This window comes from Enoplosus armatus, chromosome 15 (assembly GCF_043641665.1).
Source record: "Enoplosus armatus isolate fEnoArm2 chromosome 15, fEnoArm2.hap1, whole genome shotgun sequence".
NCBI classification, from domain to species: Eukaryota; Metazoa; Chordata; class Actinopteri; order Centrarchiformes; family Enoplosidae; genus Enoplosus; species Enoplosus armatus.
The window spans coordinates 14,151,586-14,169,466 of record NC_092194.1 but is presented as its reverse complement, the minus strand read 5'-3'; the positions used below and the strand labels follow the sequence as shown (position 1 = coordinate 14,169,466).

General features: G+C 40.7%; 1 protein-coding gene across 1 annotated transcript in view; it reads right to left on the bottom strand.

Annotated features, from left to right (window-relative positions):
• aqr (aquarius intron-binding spliceosomal factor) overlaps positions 1-17,881 on the bottom strand; it is a 47,206-nt gene that overhangs the window by 26,482 nt on the left and 2,843 nt on the right. Inside the window, exons 8-23 of the mRNA XM_070920198.1 lie at positions 17,728-17,796; positions 17,463-17,563; positions 17,272-17,348; positions 16,263-16,327; positions 13,947-14,063; positions 13,689-13,802; positions 13,203-13,306; positions 9,969-10,071; positions 7,773-7,893; positions 6,983-7,124; positions 6,096-6,274; positions 4,863-5,030; positions 2,883-3,052; positions 1,612-1,853; positions 1,244-1,393; positions 441-510 (exon numbers count right to left, since the gene is read on the bottom strand). Of these exons, the coding sequence (XP_070776299.1) occupies positions 441-510; positions 1,244-1,393; positions 1,612-1,853; positions 2,883-3,052; positions 4,863-5,030; positions 6,096-6,274; positions 6,983-7,124; positions 7,773-7,893; positions 9,969-10,071; positions 13,203-13,306; positions 13,689-13,802; positions 13,947-14,063; positions 16,263-16,327; positions 17,272-17,348; positions 17,463-17,563; positions 17,728-17,796 (1,992 nt within the window). The remainder of the gene's footprint in view (positions 1-440; positions 511-1,243; positions 1,394-1,611; positions 1,854-2,882; positions 3,053-4,862; positions 5,031-6,095; positions 6,275-6,982; positions 7,125-7,772; positions 7,894-9,968; positions 10,072-13,202; positions 13,307-13,688; positions 13,803-13,946; positions 14,064-16,262; positions 16,328-17,271; positions 17,349-17,462; positions 17,564-17,727; positions 17,797-17,881) is intronic.

Sequence of the window (17,881 nt, the reverse complement as noted above, 5' to 3'; positions counted from 1 at the left end):
TCCAGGATAAGCATGATGACTTCAAAGGGATGGGTTTGAAATGTATCTTGTCCTCCTAATTATGACCACTATGTTTGTAACTTTTACTTTTTCTGTTACTAACAAAATGAAACATTAGGTTGAGGGGTATTTAAGTTTAAATGTGTAAAGTAATTGTCTTGTACTGCTATGAACGTAATCTTCTGAGGACAAATAGATAGGTACAGGGTGGCTAAAAGTATTCCATGACCGCCAAATATCCATGATTTCTATTCGTTGGAGTTGGTTGAAATGTTGCCATTTACTATAGATCACATATATCTTGCAGATGTTCTTTGGGTGGCTTCCATTCAATCTTGAAACTTGAGAATATATATATATATATATATATATATATATATAGCGGGCAGATAGATAGATATGAGAAATGTACACAATAAAACATGAAACAAAGTCCTTACCATGGTGAGTCCTGGCTGCATCCCGGCTCGAATGGCTTCGATCTGAGTAGGAGTGAACTGAATTGTATTCCTGTAAGACAAAATGCACTTTGCTGATATTAATAAATCAAGTAATTAGTTGGATATACTGAATAGCCTTGACAGCATAAACAGATTCGTGTTCAAATGCTTTCATTAGTTTTTTGAAGAGATGCTTAATGCCCCAAGTTTTGTTGTGATGTTTTTTGAGACCATCTTTAAAGATTGTTAAGCCGGGGCATCCCCATGGACATGTTGTTGCTATCAAGATTTAAATATCAAAGTGCAAACTTGAAATGCCATGTCTAAAAGACCACCCGATGAATCTTAAATTTTCATGAAGGGCAATTATTTTGTGGGGTTATAATTAGTACAGGAATATTAAAGCCTTTTCTGTTCACCTTTAATTACACACAAATTTCCATCTAGTAGGCATAACAACAACCAAAATAGCACCACAGCATTACATGGCAAACAAGTCAGAGGAGATACCATGGAAACAAGCACAGACAACAAATCCAAATAGTCAGGCCCAGAGTAGGGTACCTGTAATAAGCATTTGACTGGTGCCTCTGTGCTGTTTTATACTGAAAACACGTTTTGGATAGAGGTTAAGGACTTATAATAGATGCTTGGACGCGGAACTCAAGAGAGTGAGAGAGCTAGTTTAAAGAGGTCAGTACACTGACTTCAGACAGACGTCAAGGTTTAACCAATAACTGAACAACGTTTTGACCCCTAATCTTGTGAACGGGAAGGGCTGAGTTTTGGCCTTGACCTCTCACCGTTTGGGCTGGTTGTAGGGATATGGCCCACGGTTGGGGGTGACGTAGGGCTCAACGATCAACGTCATGTCTTCCTCCTTGTCTTCCACTTCTTCATCAGCCTTTCTCTTCTTCCCTTTGTCGGTTTTGTCTGAGATGGGAAACTTGATTCTGGTACAGCAAAGGGAAGAAGGAAAAGAGGGATTATTATGATGCCATGAGGCCATGATATGATATAATATTATATATGTAGTATTGTGACATCAATTGTATCTAGTATGCAAATTATACAACAACAACAAACAGAATACTAACATCTATGCATTTACTTTGATCAAGGTAAATCAACCTCAACCTGTCTCTTTATGATTTGATTATTGGATCTTCACCTGAAAGGGAAGACTTGCAGATCAGGGTTCTCCTCTGTTACTTTTATGGTGTAGCCAGGGAAACAGGAGCGTAAATGGTCCAGGGACAGAAAGGTGTCATTGAAGTCCAACGTGGAGATCTGGTTAGGCATTTTGGAGTAGTGGGCACTGCCTGGGTCGCCATAGCCGAGGATAATGTCGTGAAGCCAGTCTGGCACAACACACTCTGTGTTCATCAGGTTTCTGATGGTCTCTAGCACTGCCTAAGATACAGAGGAATATGTGACATATATCAAACCAATAGATTGCAAAGTTAGAAAATAATGATTTGAAGGAGAAAAATCTAACTGAATGACGCATGTTAGACAGCAGACAGCCATCCCACAAGAGGTGGTTTAGTTGGATAAGAATAGCTTTGTGGTGGGCTGATGGGACAGCAGGTAATTTGTATGTCTGTCAATTATATTTTAATGAGCTGCAAACTGTCTAATACCCTGAGCATCAAACATTGGGTAGGGAAACATGTTTACTTTTATCTTTGTCAAACATCAAAGATGGAGAAGAATGTTTCTTGAATACCCATTAGTTCCTGCGCTTTTCAAATTCATGGAAAAAAAGAAACGCTTCAAAATCAGCTGTCATTGCTCGGGCTGTGAACGACAGAAAGGGGTGTGCAGAATTAGAAATAGCAGATTTGTCAAAGCCTTAATGAGAAGCTCTCAAATAAAAAGAAGAAAAAAGGGTTTTGTGCCTGATTAACATAAAAAAAATGGAGGAAAACAACATAAGATAGATGGGTTTCAGAAGTTTCACAGACTGATAACTTCACTATGCTGAAAAACTTTGATCATAATAAATATAATAAATATAATAATAATAACATCTGAGTTCTGCTGAGGGCAGTTATATACTGACAATATAACATGGTTATGCTTTAAAGCATAACCTTCACAATGCTTTTCCTACAGAAAGCATAACAACAGTATACCATACAATGTTGGCTTACTGCCACAAGGGGATTCTTAAAGGTGAGAGAGGTGGAGGTACATATTACATGAATATCCAGTGAACAGTGTCTCTCATTGGGATCATAGGGAGGGCCTTGAGTGGGTGGTAATCTCACAGTTGCCCTGGCCCGAACCTTACAGACGCAATACCCAAGAGAGTATAATATGTGCGATACATCACTCTGGGGTGTTGTTGATAGGACCAGAGTCAAGGTCTGAAGATAAAGCACTCAACTACAATGTACAGTGAGGGCTGATCTGTGTGCATCACTGTGTAGTCCAAACCTTGAAATTATTCTCCTTGGGCTTGCGTCTCATGATGATGTTGAAAGTCTCATAAGGGTCTTCAGTGCCACTCTGAATACTGCTGGTCATGTCCTGTTGGTACTGGTTTGGGTCCAGCCACACACGGAACGTTCTGGCGTCTCCTCGCAGCTTAGGCTTTGGGTCAGGTCCTAGACCAGAGTGGTGAGGAGAATATTTGTTGATCAACAGAGTAAAGATCACCTTTAGTGATAAATATAGAAGTAATTTAAATTTGTAATTTTTCAAATCACTGTTACAAAGTGTTAGACAAAAAAACAAAACACAAAACTAACTTTAGAAGGACAAAGGTCAATATCAAAACTGAATCTAAATCAGCTAACTCTAAAACCATGATTTCAATAATAATTTCCATATAATCATTACATTAAAAAATAAAACCCTTAAAAAAGAGCTCACTCTGGCTTGCCTTGCTACAGTACTATGACTCCTCGGGAGCAGGAATTAGATTTAGATGCTTGACTGACAGGCCAAAGGCTTTAGGCTTCCTCCCATAGGGAGCCTGAGTGGTGCAGAAAGTGCAGCTTTCACAGATGTCTAAATAGATTCTTGTACGGAGCTGCAGGGCACAGAGCAGGAGAGTGAAACTCAATCCTGTTGGCCTCTGGCGTGTGTGTGTGTGTGTGCCCATCCATGTGCAAGTCTGTCTGTGTGCACATGTGTACAGCTATGTGGAGATCATCAAATCCCCCTTACTAAAATGAGTGTGGCGATGGCTTAAGAGTGGAAGCCACACCAACACCATGGGATAACAATGTGGACAGCTGGGCCAAGGTGTGTCAGCAGTTAAAACAAGTATGTGCTATTGCATTAAACTGTCTTGTTATTAAAAGGTGGGATTAAATCAATACATGGCTTAAATGGAGATGCACTGTATTTGTTGATTTAACTCACATAGAATTTATACATTTGTAACATGTTTTACGCAAATAATCCATCTTTGAGCAATACAGTTGTTAATAAGACAGTTTGTGAGTCAATTATTAGTTTCCCAAAATACACCTCTCAGCTTGTGTCTCCCCGCACCTTCAAGTGCCCAGTGATTTATGTGACATCACCCCACCACCCGGTTAGCCAGAGTACCACTTAGCCCCGCTGGGGATCTGAAAGTTTAACCAAGCCGACATTGGCAGGGCATGTTTCCTGGCAGCACGTCTATTTAGAAAGCCCTGCCCTCTGCATATTTAATCCAAACAGATGTGAGCGGATAGGGGAAAGGGTGCTTCAGTGCATGGACACATGTTCCCACAGGGGAAACACTTAGAATAGCAGAGTTGCAGGCTAACTTAGGTGAACAAACCCCTCAGAGGGACTGCTTTGGGCTGCGGGGAAGAACACGACACGGTAAACAGAGGAGATCATGTTACTGTATAAACATATCTTACTTTCCAGGTAAGACTAGATATTTGAATTTGGTCTAAGGGGATTCCTCCTGTGTGGACACACACAAAACTCTGAGTCTTATATTTGATGACAGCAAATTTTAAGCCTTCTATTAGCAAAATATGGTAGCTTACAGTTCAAATTTCATGCTGCGCTCAAATCTGTTTTCTACCGCTAGAACACATTATTGCTGGAAACACCTTGTTTCAGAGACAGAGGTGAGTGTTTCCTATATGACACATCATTGTGTTCTGCAGGACAAGCACATTTGGTGTTCTCTTACAGAAGCACATCTATCCAGATATAGCCAATGCAGCTCTTCAGCTAAATCCAATATATAAAGCAGGGGGCAGGGCCCAAAGCTCTCAGGTGTTGCTGTTGACCTCAGGTTAATGGAATGTTAATACGAACAGGTCAGGTCTCACTGTGACTGTCACCATGGCAACACCAGTCTGACCCTCTCTCAAGGATCTGTTGGTGGGGATGATTTTATATAGGAGGTCTGATGGATGTGTCACTGGTGTGTGTGTGTGCAGGCAGGGGCACATATGAGCATACCTTCTTCAATGACGCGTCCCTTGTCATCCAGCATACCCTGCACCTCGCAGCCTCTCACGTACACCAGACCAGTCTGCTCCACAAAGGACTGGCGCCGGTCGAAGCGTGTGCCGTAGGGCAGGTTGGGCCGCACCGTGATCAGAAAGCAAACGTCATGCTTCCGCAGCCCTATAGGGAAAGAGGATGGAGAGACGTGTTAGAGAGAGAGAGAGAGAGAGAGAGAGAGAGAGAGAGAGAGAGAGAGAGAGAGAGAGAGAGAAGGGTTTTAGGGACAAAGAGAGAGAAAAAGAGGCAGAGAAAGAGTAAGTACATAGGGAGAAAGAGAGGTTATGGGGGAGTGAGATGGAGTAGTAGTGTGGGGGAGTTTGGAGATGAGAGAGAAACCGCCCTGTCAGCATTAGCCTGATCTTTAAAACATGAAGCTCTAATTATACTATGGGGAAAGGGCTAGTGGATGGAAGGAAGTAATACTTCATACCTCCACTGAATTACAAAAAAGAAAGTAAAGCCATAAAAGTGGGTATAAAGAAAGTGAAGACATCAATTTGGGATATATTAGGCTTCTTTTTTTTATCCAACGATCACTCCATTATTTCTACAGCACTTGCCCACTGAAAGAACCCATTTATATTCTATATTAATTAGTGCAATACCATTGGCATACAATGGTGTGTGAACATATCCTATATCTTTCTCTGGAGAGCCATATCAGTCGGCTTGCCAAAGGCTTCACTTTGCTTTCTATGTTCCCAGTGAATTGGTGTCTTTCAAAGCTGACAAGCTCCTGTTAACATTATCTACAGTGTCCTTATCAGCCACACAGAGAGATGGAGAGGGAAATGATCAGAAAATAAAACAAAGCGGCTCAGTTGTAGAGGCTACACAGAAACAGCATGTCTTCACAGAGACATGAGAAAGGTAAGGGTCATGAGTCAAGGCCCAGTGGAATGGAATAGAGGGTTGAGGGAAGACTTTATAGAGGTTATAAACTGCTTACAAGGAGAAATGTTAGAAGACACAATAAGAGACAAAAGAGGAGAAGAAAAGGTGTAGCAAGGCAAAATGAAAGGGGGGGTAGTGATGCATAATAGTCAAAAGGTGTATGATATGTGTTTGTTAGGAGAATAGCTAAATTTGCATAAGCAATATAAATGATTGACAGATAAACATAAAATGTGATGAAAATACCAAAAAAGATCTAACAATGATGGACAGACACACACATAGTATTACCTTCCCACTCATGCTTGATATGATCCTGTACATTGAGGTTAACAGTGACATCAGCTCGCACACGGGCAGGCCAGCTCTCTCCAATGTTGGGCTTAGCAACCTCTACTATGGAAAAAGAGGTGATCGTCTGAGCCATTCTGGCCCAGCCCCCAAATACCACTCCACCATACTCTGATTGCCTGTGTAGAGGGACAGACGTGACAAGAAGTTAGACAAGTGCTGTGGGCTGTTGTCAAGATTGAAATCAGTTGGATTTAGGGCAGCACATGGCACTGTTGCTAACTTATTTACTTTTGCAGGAACAACAAGCAAGTTGCTACATCACTTGACATAATGGGAGCACTTATTATGTTAAGCAATGGGTTTCCAAATGTGGTGTACCAAATGTCACAAGTCTTTTAATAAAATATTATCAATGTGCCATGCCACCATGTGAGAGGTAGACAGAGGATAATAATCTTCATTCATTGAAGTAAAAAAAAAAAGTGTGCTTTAGCTGAGTAAATGGTAGAAAATTGTTCTATATAGGATTCTCGCACACACACTGATAAGCATCTCTGGTTTCTGCTTATTTCAAACCTAAGAAAAAGTTGTATATGATAATAATTTTACTCTTACTCTTAGTTATTCTAACTATTATTGCACACAAGCCTTTTACCAATATTGATGCCTTTAGCTCAGAAAGGGCTTTCTTATCCCATGTTCACAAACAATAATTTCTTCAGACCTTTGTAGTAGAGCGGTATGGCCATGTGACATTAACATAAATTAATACATGTACAAACACCTTAAATCTGAAATCTGAGAAATTAAAATTGTTGTACCAAGAACACAATAAGAGATTGTGGATCAAGTTTCCTGGCTTTACAGAATTGTGGACATCTCACCATGGTTTCATACGCCACACCACATCTTCTATGTCCTGTCTGATCTCATATGTGGACTCCAGACGAAACAGATTAAAGTTTCTCAACAGGTAGTCATGGAGCGTCAGGAACTGGAGATTCAGCTTAGGTAGTGCTAGACAACCTGAAAAGAAACAAATGAATTGACAAAGAGTGAATAATAATCCAAATATATGAGTAATTACAAACACACACACACACGCACACAAACTTACAATTAGTCAATAAAAGCTAATAATTATTTTTTTCTATACAATTACAAAAAAAATCTCTGAGTAGAAGCAACAATTAACGCAGTTGATATTACAAACTATTGATTGGCTAAATGTTACGGTCTAAGAGTAACATGCTTAAGGGTTGCTTGAGTGGTTAGTGGTTTGTGAGTTGTTGAAGGTGTCCTTGCCAACTAAAGAGGATTCCCCAAGAGAGAAGTGCCAGTTCAGTGCCAGATGAGTGCCCTTAGGATAAGGGATAACACAAGGTGTGGGTGTGTACTTGGGAGTATGAGACACTAAAATTAGCAAGTGTGCTCTTAGTGCACCTTAACTCACACAGACAAACACAATCACAGTTCACACACACACACACACACACACACACAATCACAGTTCACACACACAATCACAGTTCACACACAAAATCACAGTTCACACACACAATCACAGTTCACACACACAATCACACACACACACACACACACACACACACACACACACACACACACACACACACACACACACACACACACACACACACACACACACACACACACCTTCGCCTGAGTAGTACTCCGTCGGGACAATGTTCTCATCCCAGATTATCTTCTCTGTTGGATAAAGGGGCATCTGGTTAAGTTGCTCAATCTGAGAGATTCTGCGCTCATGGCGGGACACCTGTGTGTGCGTGTGTCAAACAGCGAGACAAAGAGGACAAAGACAGAGACACAGACAGAGAGAAATTTGGTTAATGAACAAATGCTCCTCTGCCCCCTGTGGCTCACTGTTTAGGATCGTTATTCCTTACTAGAAGACAGATCAAGGAATAAAGAAAAAAACATTTCCACAAAATCAGGTCACTCAAAAAATCTATTACATCACACCCACAGTAAATGTCTGCTTTAACTGAAGCCTTTTATCACTTGTCATTCTCAATGTAGTTCTACTGCTAGACCTCAGTCGGCCAATGTGTTTTAAAGTGTGTGCTTGATTATGAGTATAAAGGTAAAGGCTAAACATTTACATATATTTTGGATTATCAAAGTGGGATATCATATTTGTTTACATGTGTTCATGTCTAGAGGGATTGGCAACAATGTCATAGGAAATCAAAGTACTAAGTCAAAAGCAGTTTGTTCAGTTTGCTAATGTATAAAACACAGAAAAGCAGCAAATTCTCTCTCATTTGAGAAGCCGAAACCAGATAATGTTCAGCATTTTTGCTTGAAAAATTACTGAAACGATTAATTGACAAATTGTTTTACCTCTAGTATATACCACTCATTTCCTTCATGTAGGTATTTGTTTGAAGAAGAACAATATTGTCAAACACTGGTGGTAAAGAGGGAGCTTCTAGTCTGGTGTGCAGGTATCTCTCTATCTCATTGCATTAATCTTGGAACACCTGGCCTACTGAGATTTGGTGGATGTTCACACAATTACTTACTTACTATTGTGTTTTTACTCTTCTGGAAAAAAAAAATATATATTACATACATTATTTACTATGTCAAAGGAAATGATACCTGCTGTAGAATATAAACTCATCGGTTCAACCTCATCGGTTTCACCAGGGGAAGTAAACAACCCAAACTAGCCTAACATTGTCACTGGTGTAACAGCAGTACTACCTCACAAAAAGAATGGTTCCTCCTCCCTAAGCATATTTATGAGTGCGTTCTCTGCAGCAAGTATGATTGTTTTGCTACCGTGTGGCGTTTTAGTGAGTTTTAGTCCTGTGGCCCCTTCCTACCCACATGGTCAGAGACGTTGGTTGTTGGGGGCAACCTCAGGCGCACACAAATGAGTCCCCTGACATTGTCTCCTGCAGCAATCTAATCAGACAATTATGAAACAGCTCTTCTCCATCGCTTCTCGGAGAGGACCTGGGGAGGGTCTGAGTGGGTAATTATGAATAACCGCAGGACAGCCTTGAAACACCCACTTTGATGAAGAGGTCCACAGCACATGCGTGAGTGTGTATTGGGGGACTAGCGGGACAAGTGTCCAGTAGTTTCATGGAGGGGTTTTAAAAATGAAAATTGGGAGAGCAAAGGAAGGGGAACCAGAGAGCACAATCAAACTAGCTCTAGCCTTTCAAGAGATACAATTCACCCTCCGTCACACAAATGCCCACATAAAGCAGTAATTGGATTAGAAGGCAAATTCAAGAGGGTTAGTGGTGGGGAGTGAAGAGGGGATACTATATGTATTCCAAGGTCAAGAGCTTAAATTAATGACTTTAAAATGAGAAACACAAAACCTATTATGCCTTAGCGCTGACTGGCCATTATTGTTCTGGAAAGTAACTGTTCACCAACATTGTTTGTAGAGGTGCACCAATACCAATTATGCATCTCACATACTGCCAGTTGACAAGCACATAGTGCCTGAAGTATTGCTTCATTCCCTCATACAACTAAACAATTTCCCTCTAATCAATTCAAATGTCTAAAGCATGAAATATTGTCTGGGATAAATATTTTAGCAAAAAGGTCATATTCAGCAAAAAATACAGTATAAGTTAAGCCTGGATTTCCACAAGCTTGCATAAGTTCACGGGGTGTATGTCACTGGTGCCTGTCTGGATTTCCATCCAAGATTATACTGAAACAGAACATATTCTTTATCATCTCTTACATCCCACTGTAAGGCCTCAGACTTGTATGGTATAAAACTTTACAGGGAATTTACATGACGGTTCTGCCATCATGACTTAAAAACTGAAATGCCCACATAGACAATTCACTTACCAGCAGCTCAAGGAGAACCTCCTTCTCATAGGTGGTGTCTTGCCCTTCAGGCAGCTCTGGCAGCAGACACAGATACGAGGCCACCTGGTGGAGCGTATTGGGACTACGAAGAAAGATAAGATAAACAAGTGGTTAGTCAGCTAGAAAATTTGCATGTGCAAATTACACATTTAGCTGACACTCTTATCTAGAGTAAGGACAATAAGCAGATAATAACTAATTGCTGTCCAAAGACAATGATTTGGTGACTGAAATGGTGAAGATTAAGATTACGACAGGGACAATTGGATGTCTACACATATTGCAATGATAAAATAAACATTCTGACTAAATCGCATCATTTTGGTGCATCATATCTATAAAAAAAGATATCATGTGTAGGTCAAGCCTCTTCTGAGAAATGGCGACGGCGACACCACTATAAGCGTGAAGATACACAGCCTTATCAAATTCTTTGTGCTTGTTAGCACTGCGGCATAAAGCAATACTTCTGTTTGCTTTGACACTGCACTCCTGCTCTGTCAGCATGTGTATGTTAAGGGGCTGGGGCACACTGATGCGACAGGATTATGAAAATCAAAGCCCACATCCGTCTCTGAAAGCTGAGGCATGGCTCTGTGCATACAGACCTGTTTTAATCAGGCTGACACACTGTGACAAAGGCAGGGTCTGGTACACAATGAAGGACAGGGCCTGGACACATTGTGACAGGGCTTGACAGCCACACGTGGCACTGACCGACTGTATCCGTGTTTGTGCATGCATTTTGCTACTTGTGATGCCACACTTGGGCAGTGGGGTGGCAATTCTGCCAATGTTGCAGTCTGGTGGTCCAGTGGATGACCTGGCATAGGTCATGTGGACATTTCTTCCCTTAGCAACAAAATAACAGCAGCACAACAACTCACTCTGAGTAATGGAGATGACTGGACCAGGTCATGACTGACAGCTGAGCAACTGGCAGGGTAAGGTAAGGATGGGGACATAATAGAAACTGGTCTACAGTGTGTTTACTCTATAGCATTAAGGCCATCTTGACCCTTGTTCAGATTTTGGATAAGCCATCAAAAAGCAACTTTATTAAGCTAATGTGTAATTTCATTACTTTCGCAAACAGCAAATTACTGAAGACATTATGTGGTCAGTTACCACCAAGTTTTCATTGGTTGGTTAGTTTCAGAAACAGAGGATGATGTTATATTGTGTTGTATTTCTCTGTGATGTAGCACAGTGTTAACAATATTATTTATAACATTATTTCTCATCCCTGAAACTCAAACCATTTTCTGATGCCCCAAAGAATATATATTTAAATAATTTAATGAATATCATAAACGTGCAACACCTAGTCAACTAATGGCTTGAACTAGGAAAATCTTTGGTGGGGGGCAGCCCCACTAGCTAAACACTATACACAACCACAACATGAGACAACATCACAAGCCCGACAAGCTTTTTCTTAATTAAAGAAAAAGAAAAACGAAATACGACAAATGGCTTTTAATGGCAGCCTAAATCTGCTGAAAATGCTTTCATCATATTTTGTTTTCTTTTTTTATTCACATAATACCCTCAGAATGGGAACCAGGATTCAATGAGAAGTGGAATCGATGAAATCTAAACACCCTTTCCAATGACAAGCCCACGCTGAGAACTAATCCACAGAACTAATTACACCAATTATTTTGACATTTCCAGTAGTGATGATTCTCCTCAATTTTTGCTAGCATTTCAAAAAAAAGTGATGCATACTCTTTGATCTGGTAGTCAATTCATTTTTTGGCCTGAAATGACACTCAACACATTTTATGTAACTGAAAGAAGTGTTTGTGTTTGTGAATGTGTGCGTGTGTATATATGTGAGAGAATGGGTGTGTATATGTGTGGGCAGGCTATGCAATAATGCTGCGTTTGTGTGTTTGGGGGACTTAGCGGATAAATTCAGAGCGGCGGGTGACTGGGAGCTTAGCCCGTGGGTAGTGCAGCTGGAATAAACTGGCATTAGCGTGAGTTGTTTGGATGAAAAGTGCCTCGTTAAATCTGATTGGCATATTTGGAGTTACCCAGGAGCTGCTTTGGTGACAGTTGTGGAGCAGGGAACAATGCAGTTCCTGCTTTATTCAAAACCCTAATTCTGGAAAAGGAGCAGAGCTTCTAGAAATACATGAAATGGTTCAGCTAAGTCTTTACCTGATTCAGCTCAGCTCGGCTCATAACCCACTGCCTGACTCAAAGAAACTTAGTGTGGGTTTTAAGCATTTATAATCCACTACAGAAGTTAAAAGAGGTGATGGATATACAAACATCGACTGCAAAGAGGACATCTGTGTTGTTCCAACACCGCACCTCAGAGCAATCATGACAAATAAAAACATCACATACTGTACAGACAAATAAGTAATCAGTCAGCTCTCAGTGTTGTAGAGCCAAAACACGATGGTTTAAAGACCCTTTAAAAACTTAATAATTAAAAAAAATTCATTATGAAATCAAATGCCAAGAAAGGTTAGAAACCCTGAAGTAATTACAAATTACCAATAAATCAATGTCTTTTCACTCCCCTTCACACAAGTAAAAAAAAAACACACACAGGCTGGTTCATCAAAGCGAGGGTGCTTTTTGGCTCTTTGGCAAGCTAATATGATCTGACAAACACAGCTGTTCAAAGAGTTTATTCTCAAGCCACTGCAAATCGATTAAATTAATGAGGCGTGCCGCTCTCTCTGGCTGGTACCAGCTGCCTGTTCAAGGGCTCACTAGCAGCCATTTAGCAGGGAAGTGAGGCAGCAGCAGTGGTGCTGATGCTATACTGCAACATAGGACCAAGGTAGGTAGTCTAGGTATGTCTGCCTGTACTTAAACTGGGGCTTGTAGGTGTCGATGATCAGAAGAACCTCAATAAAAAAAGGTCTGATCTGTATTTCTGAGGCTTTGTCTTTGTCCAACTGCTTTGCCAATATGGTATGTTCTCTTAAAAGTAAATACAGTAAATACTTGTACATGAGGCAGAATGGTAAAAAGCAAAAAGGGTGAGCCACCTCTAGGTAGACATGCAGCACATCGACACATCCGTAAATAGTCCTTTTAGCTAAAACAACCTTCTGGTGCTACAGCATTTTAGTGTTAAAAGTTTGCTGTAATTGTACTCAGTCAAATCATGCATACACTCCATCTGTGCACTGACATGCTGCAAGTGCACTTGTTTCAAGATTAATTCTGGATGTTTTGATTTACCTGAGATGCCCGAAGTGTTTTGTCAAGGATTCTCGAGTGTCTACTGCTGCTACGCTGGACAGAGCAAAGTCTTGCAACTCTGGGAAATGAGCAAAAGCCGCCCTCTGCAAGACAGAAAACAGAGCAAAACACTCAAGATGGATGTCCAAATACACACAATCACCGTAAAAATATATTGCTCATCATTACATATACTATGTTGCCTTGAAAATTGATTATGGAAATAATGAATAATAAAAAGAGAAATAGTCCAGAATATGGCATTACATACATATACAAGAACATGGATCCTTAAATGTATTATTACAACTGTGAAAATCAGATTTGGCAGCTGGCAGAATCATTCTATATTCACGTTACAAGATCAATGATGAACATCATGAGCTCTTACAGTGAAAAACAACAGCAGAACCAAAGCAGGATAAATAACGTAGCTAAGATATGCCACTGCATGTCTGTCTGTCCCTCTTTATATATAGTATTTACCTGCAGGGAGGTGATTCTGTCATAGTGCAGAGTGGTCATCTCTTTCCCCGTCAGGGCGTTTCCTGTCTGGTCATTGATCTCAAAACCTGTGTAGAACTTCAGCATGTCCAGCAACTACAGAGATGAGACAATAATACAAGTTCTACAACTTCTACATATGAATATGAGAGCAGAGGAGATTTGGATCTCAGTGTGCAAGCTTACAATCATTTCAATTGTATATGCATACATGTCCTTATGTTTGCTAGTGTGTTGTACCTGGCAGAAGAGGTGTCCCTCCTTCTCTCTCTGGGTGAGGCTAGACAGGTGGCAGCTGACCACCAAGTGAGAGTCATCCAACACGGTATTGAACCAACGCCTGGTGGGCAGCAGGGCCTAGACACACAGGACACAATTTTTACAGCATTGGAGTACATGCTAACAGTTGTAGCTAAAATACCTGACCTTTCAGGTTACATACGACAACTGTATGTAACTGGAATGTATTTGGTAAAATAAAAAAAAAGTGGGAAATTCTATTTCAGTGGACAGGACCAAAATAACTTTGTTTGCATGTGCCTCTCCATCACAAAACAAAAGGAACTAGGTATTGTATGAATGGACACCTCTCAGGGGTCAAAATAATCAATTGACTCAAGAATAACCACATTTCTCAGCATATGGACCATAATTATCCATACATCTTATTGATCCATGGTCTTTTCTTGTCTTAAGGTTGTTTTGAAACATATGATAGAACAGCAAACCACAAGGCAAACTGACAGTGAGATGAGAAGAAGACAACACTGGCTCAGCTACTTTTATAGCCGTTGTCTATTTGCTTGTTGCAGCACACAAACGTGACATGTACAGAGGAAACCTGTCAAAATGAGATAACAGAGCTGCTTTGGTAGGAATATAAGAAAGAAATACTGAACATGGTGATGAACTGACAGTCTGAATGAGCGAATGACTGAACACAGAACAAAAAAGGAGTTCAATCTATCACACTATAAAGGCTGAAAGAGAAGAACTGCCCAAAAAACTGCATTGTGATATAGAATATGAAATGCAATAGACCAACCAAACGAAATACCTATTATCTTATTAATTGAAAACTGCTCTTCAAAGGCAGCAGGTGCAGCAAGTGATACCTAAACACTGGGAGAACAGATACCTTTATATCTAACAGCCATCTTTGATCTCAACACAGTCCTGACAGCCGGCATGAAACAGGCATGAAAACGGGGATCTATTTTCTCTGCATTCATTTTCAGGTCGTCTTCAGAGAGGGGAAGTATGGATTTCAAGCAACTGAGACTTTGTAAAAGGATAGCACTGAAGGACAGGAGATGTCTCTAGAGACCGTCAGCTGGCTGGCCACTAGCCGCTGCCAGGAACAGCAAGGCCGGCCTGTCAGCAGGCAGCCAGATGAAATCTATTGAGCTCCCTCGCTAGTAACAGGAGATCTGCACAGGCAGCAGGAGCAACACTCCTTTGTGACATTGTGTCTTCACTCTAGATAGCCAACCTCATTGGCAAGGTTTCCTCCCTGAAACACTGTGCCAACTTCTATTTTCCTTAATGAATCTTTTAAATGAACCAAAATGATGATAGTTCATAGGTTCCTCATCTTTATGAGCTATTTCATCACCCTGAAGTCTGAAAATGTACCATGAATCCCGATGTAGAATATACTCCACTGCATGACAACTCCAGCAACTAAAACCATTGCTCTCTGTGGTATAAGAGCACATATCTTAACTAAAACTATTTTAAGACCAATACAGTGATGTGGGTTAAAAGTAGGCAAGACAATTTGTACAATCTGATTTTAATTCAGATTGCTGGATTATTTATTAGTGTTTTAAACAACTGGGATGTGCCCTCTGCTACCATGTATTTCAACTTTCAGACATTTATCTCAAATCTGCAGGGAACAGCACACAGAAGATAAATAAAGACGAGATATTAATAAAATAAATTCAAAACAGGATGTTCATTTAAAAAATGCGTAATACAAAGCAAACATGCTTTGCAATTGCTCCTTCAAACACTGGGATTATTGTTCCAGAAGGGAATTGGGTCTCAGGTCACAACCTTTATGTCCTGCAGACACTGCACTTTACTCTACATCTTATAACACCTTATACTAGATGTCAAAAGCCGTCAGGCTGAAAATAACCTCTCATGCTCAATCAAAGACTACTGTTTCAAATACTGCACAGCTTTGCAGACAGTAATGACAGAGATGCATTGGGTGGAGCTGAGACTCAACATTTATCCACTGTCCGTTGACCTGAGTTAGCTATAACTGTGAAGGACAAAAGTCAAATGAGCTCTGCAGAAACGGATGTCTACACCGCTTCCTTCATCAGGATACCATGATTAAGCAAATATACTGTAGCCCTGCACTCTTCTGGTGTAAATATACAATGGAAATGAGTGACTGACTAGTCTGTGTTAAGATCTAGTGCATCATCTTGCACAGTAAATTTCAAATAAAGCAATCCAATGTAAGGACAGAAAGTAAAAATGGCAAAAGATTGTAATATTTACTGAATAAGGCTTCTGGAATAGGAGGAAGTGTCTTACCTCCAAATCAATCATGAGTTCAACGAATCTCTCGCAGTAATGTACTCTGTCCATGCATACAGGCCCTAAAGGAAGGAGGAAATCATGGAGGTTAGCACTTCATTTCAGATCAGGGAATGCATGTTGTCAATGACAAATGCAATCTGACAGACAAGAAGACATGAATATATGAACATACAAGGCCAAAAAAAGATAAGGGAACGATAAGATGTAGCAGTGGAAAGCAGGTTGTCTAGTTATCACCAAGGATGAGGACAGCAAACGCATGTGGACAACACCAAGGTGCCATGCTGAGTGTGTGAGCCTCACTATGAAATACTGCATTGCCAGCACAACAGCATGCTGGGACCTCAGCCCTCATTAAGCACATTGGTGCGTGCATGTGTGTGTGTGTGCACTTAAAGTTGAGGCATGCAGCAAGCATTAGAGTGATGTGGATCCTGCTGGGCTTTAGATTGTGATCTACTCTGTCAGGTTTGAATTCTACCTAAACACACAAATACACAAGTTCTGTTTTTAGCATTCAGGTGGGGGGCCTCTGTGTCAGCCTGCATTACAACACAGTAGTCAGCGCCGATGGCTGTATGGCAGCTGGAGCACATGCTCCTACGGCAGCTGCACGACTCAGAAAGAAAGGAGGGAGCAGTGCAACTGAAATAGTGATAAAAAAGGATAATATTGTGTTTCACACTGGCAATATGGCTCTGGACTGCAGAGATGTGCTCTCTGACACCGTGCAAGCTTTAGAAAAGCTTATGTGCATTAATCATGCTGGGAAAGGTAGAGAGAGCACATACAAAGACCTGCTTTGGGACCAAAGTCACAGGGAGATTCATGCGGCATCATTAATTTTACTCAATATTTGGAGGTAGAATTCAACACCAGGGATGCACCTTTTTCATTTTATTAAAATAGGACCAAGATCTAATGGTCATTCTTCTTGCTGAAGGAATTCCACGTGAAGCAGTTGTACACAACACTACAAAATCACAAGGGAATTCCTGTTTACCTGATGGCGGAATTGACACGAGAACACCAAGAAACTTTTTAATGAGAGCTGAGAGGAAGACCCGCTCTTTTTTTGCCCTGAGGAAGACACAAAGAAATCAAATCAGAAAAAGCTTAAAAGCTCGTAGGATACAAAACATAATATCCTAGTCTGTATAGATCTGAACACGCAAACAAAGAAAATAGTATTACTGCTCAGCTGCGTCAGCATCCATCTTATCAAATTTCTTCTTGATTAGATTCCAGAACTTCTGCAGTTTTGGGACTTTCTTAAGCTCGTGTTGGAGTCTGGACTGCAAACATGACAGAAACAAATCAGTAAAAAGTCAATTTTATTTAATCATTAGTGTCATGGCAAGGAGGCAATTCTTTCCTACAAAATTATCAAACATCATTACTTGGTGTGCGCCATTAACCACCAGAAACACTTAATTAGGGTAATAAGTTCACATCTTACTGGTAGAAGGCACATCCACATAGGCAGAGAGATGAGCTGCTGCACCTGCTCTCTGATCAAATCTACCTCCTGGGAGGGAGGGGGGGGGGGTGAGAGGGAGGGAGGGAGAGAGAGAGAGAGAGAGAGAGAGAGAGAGAGAGAGAGAGAGAGTTGT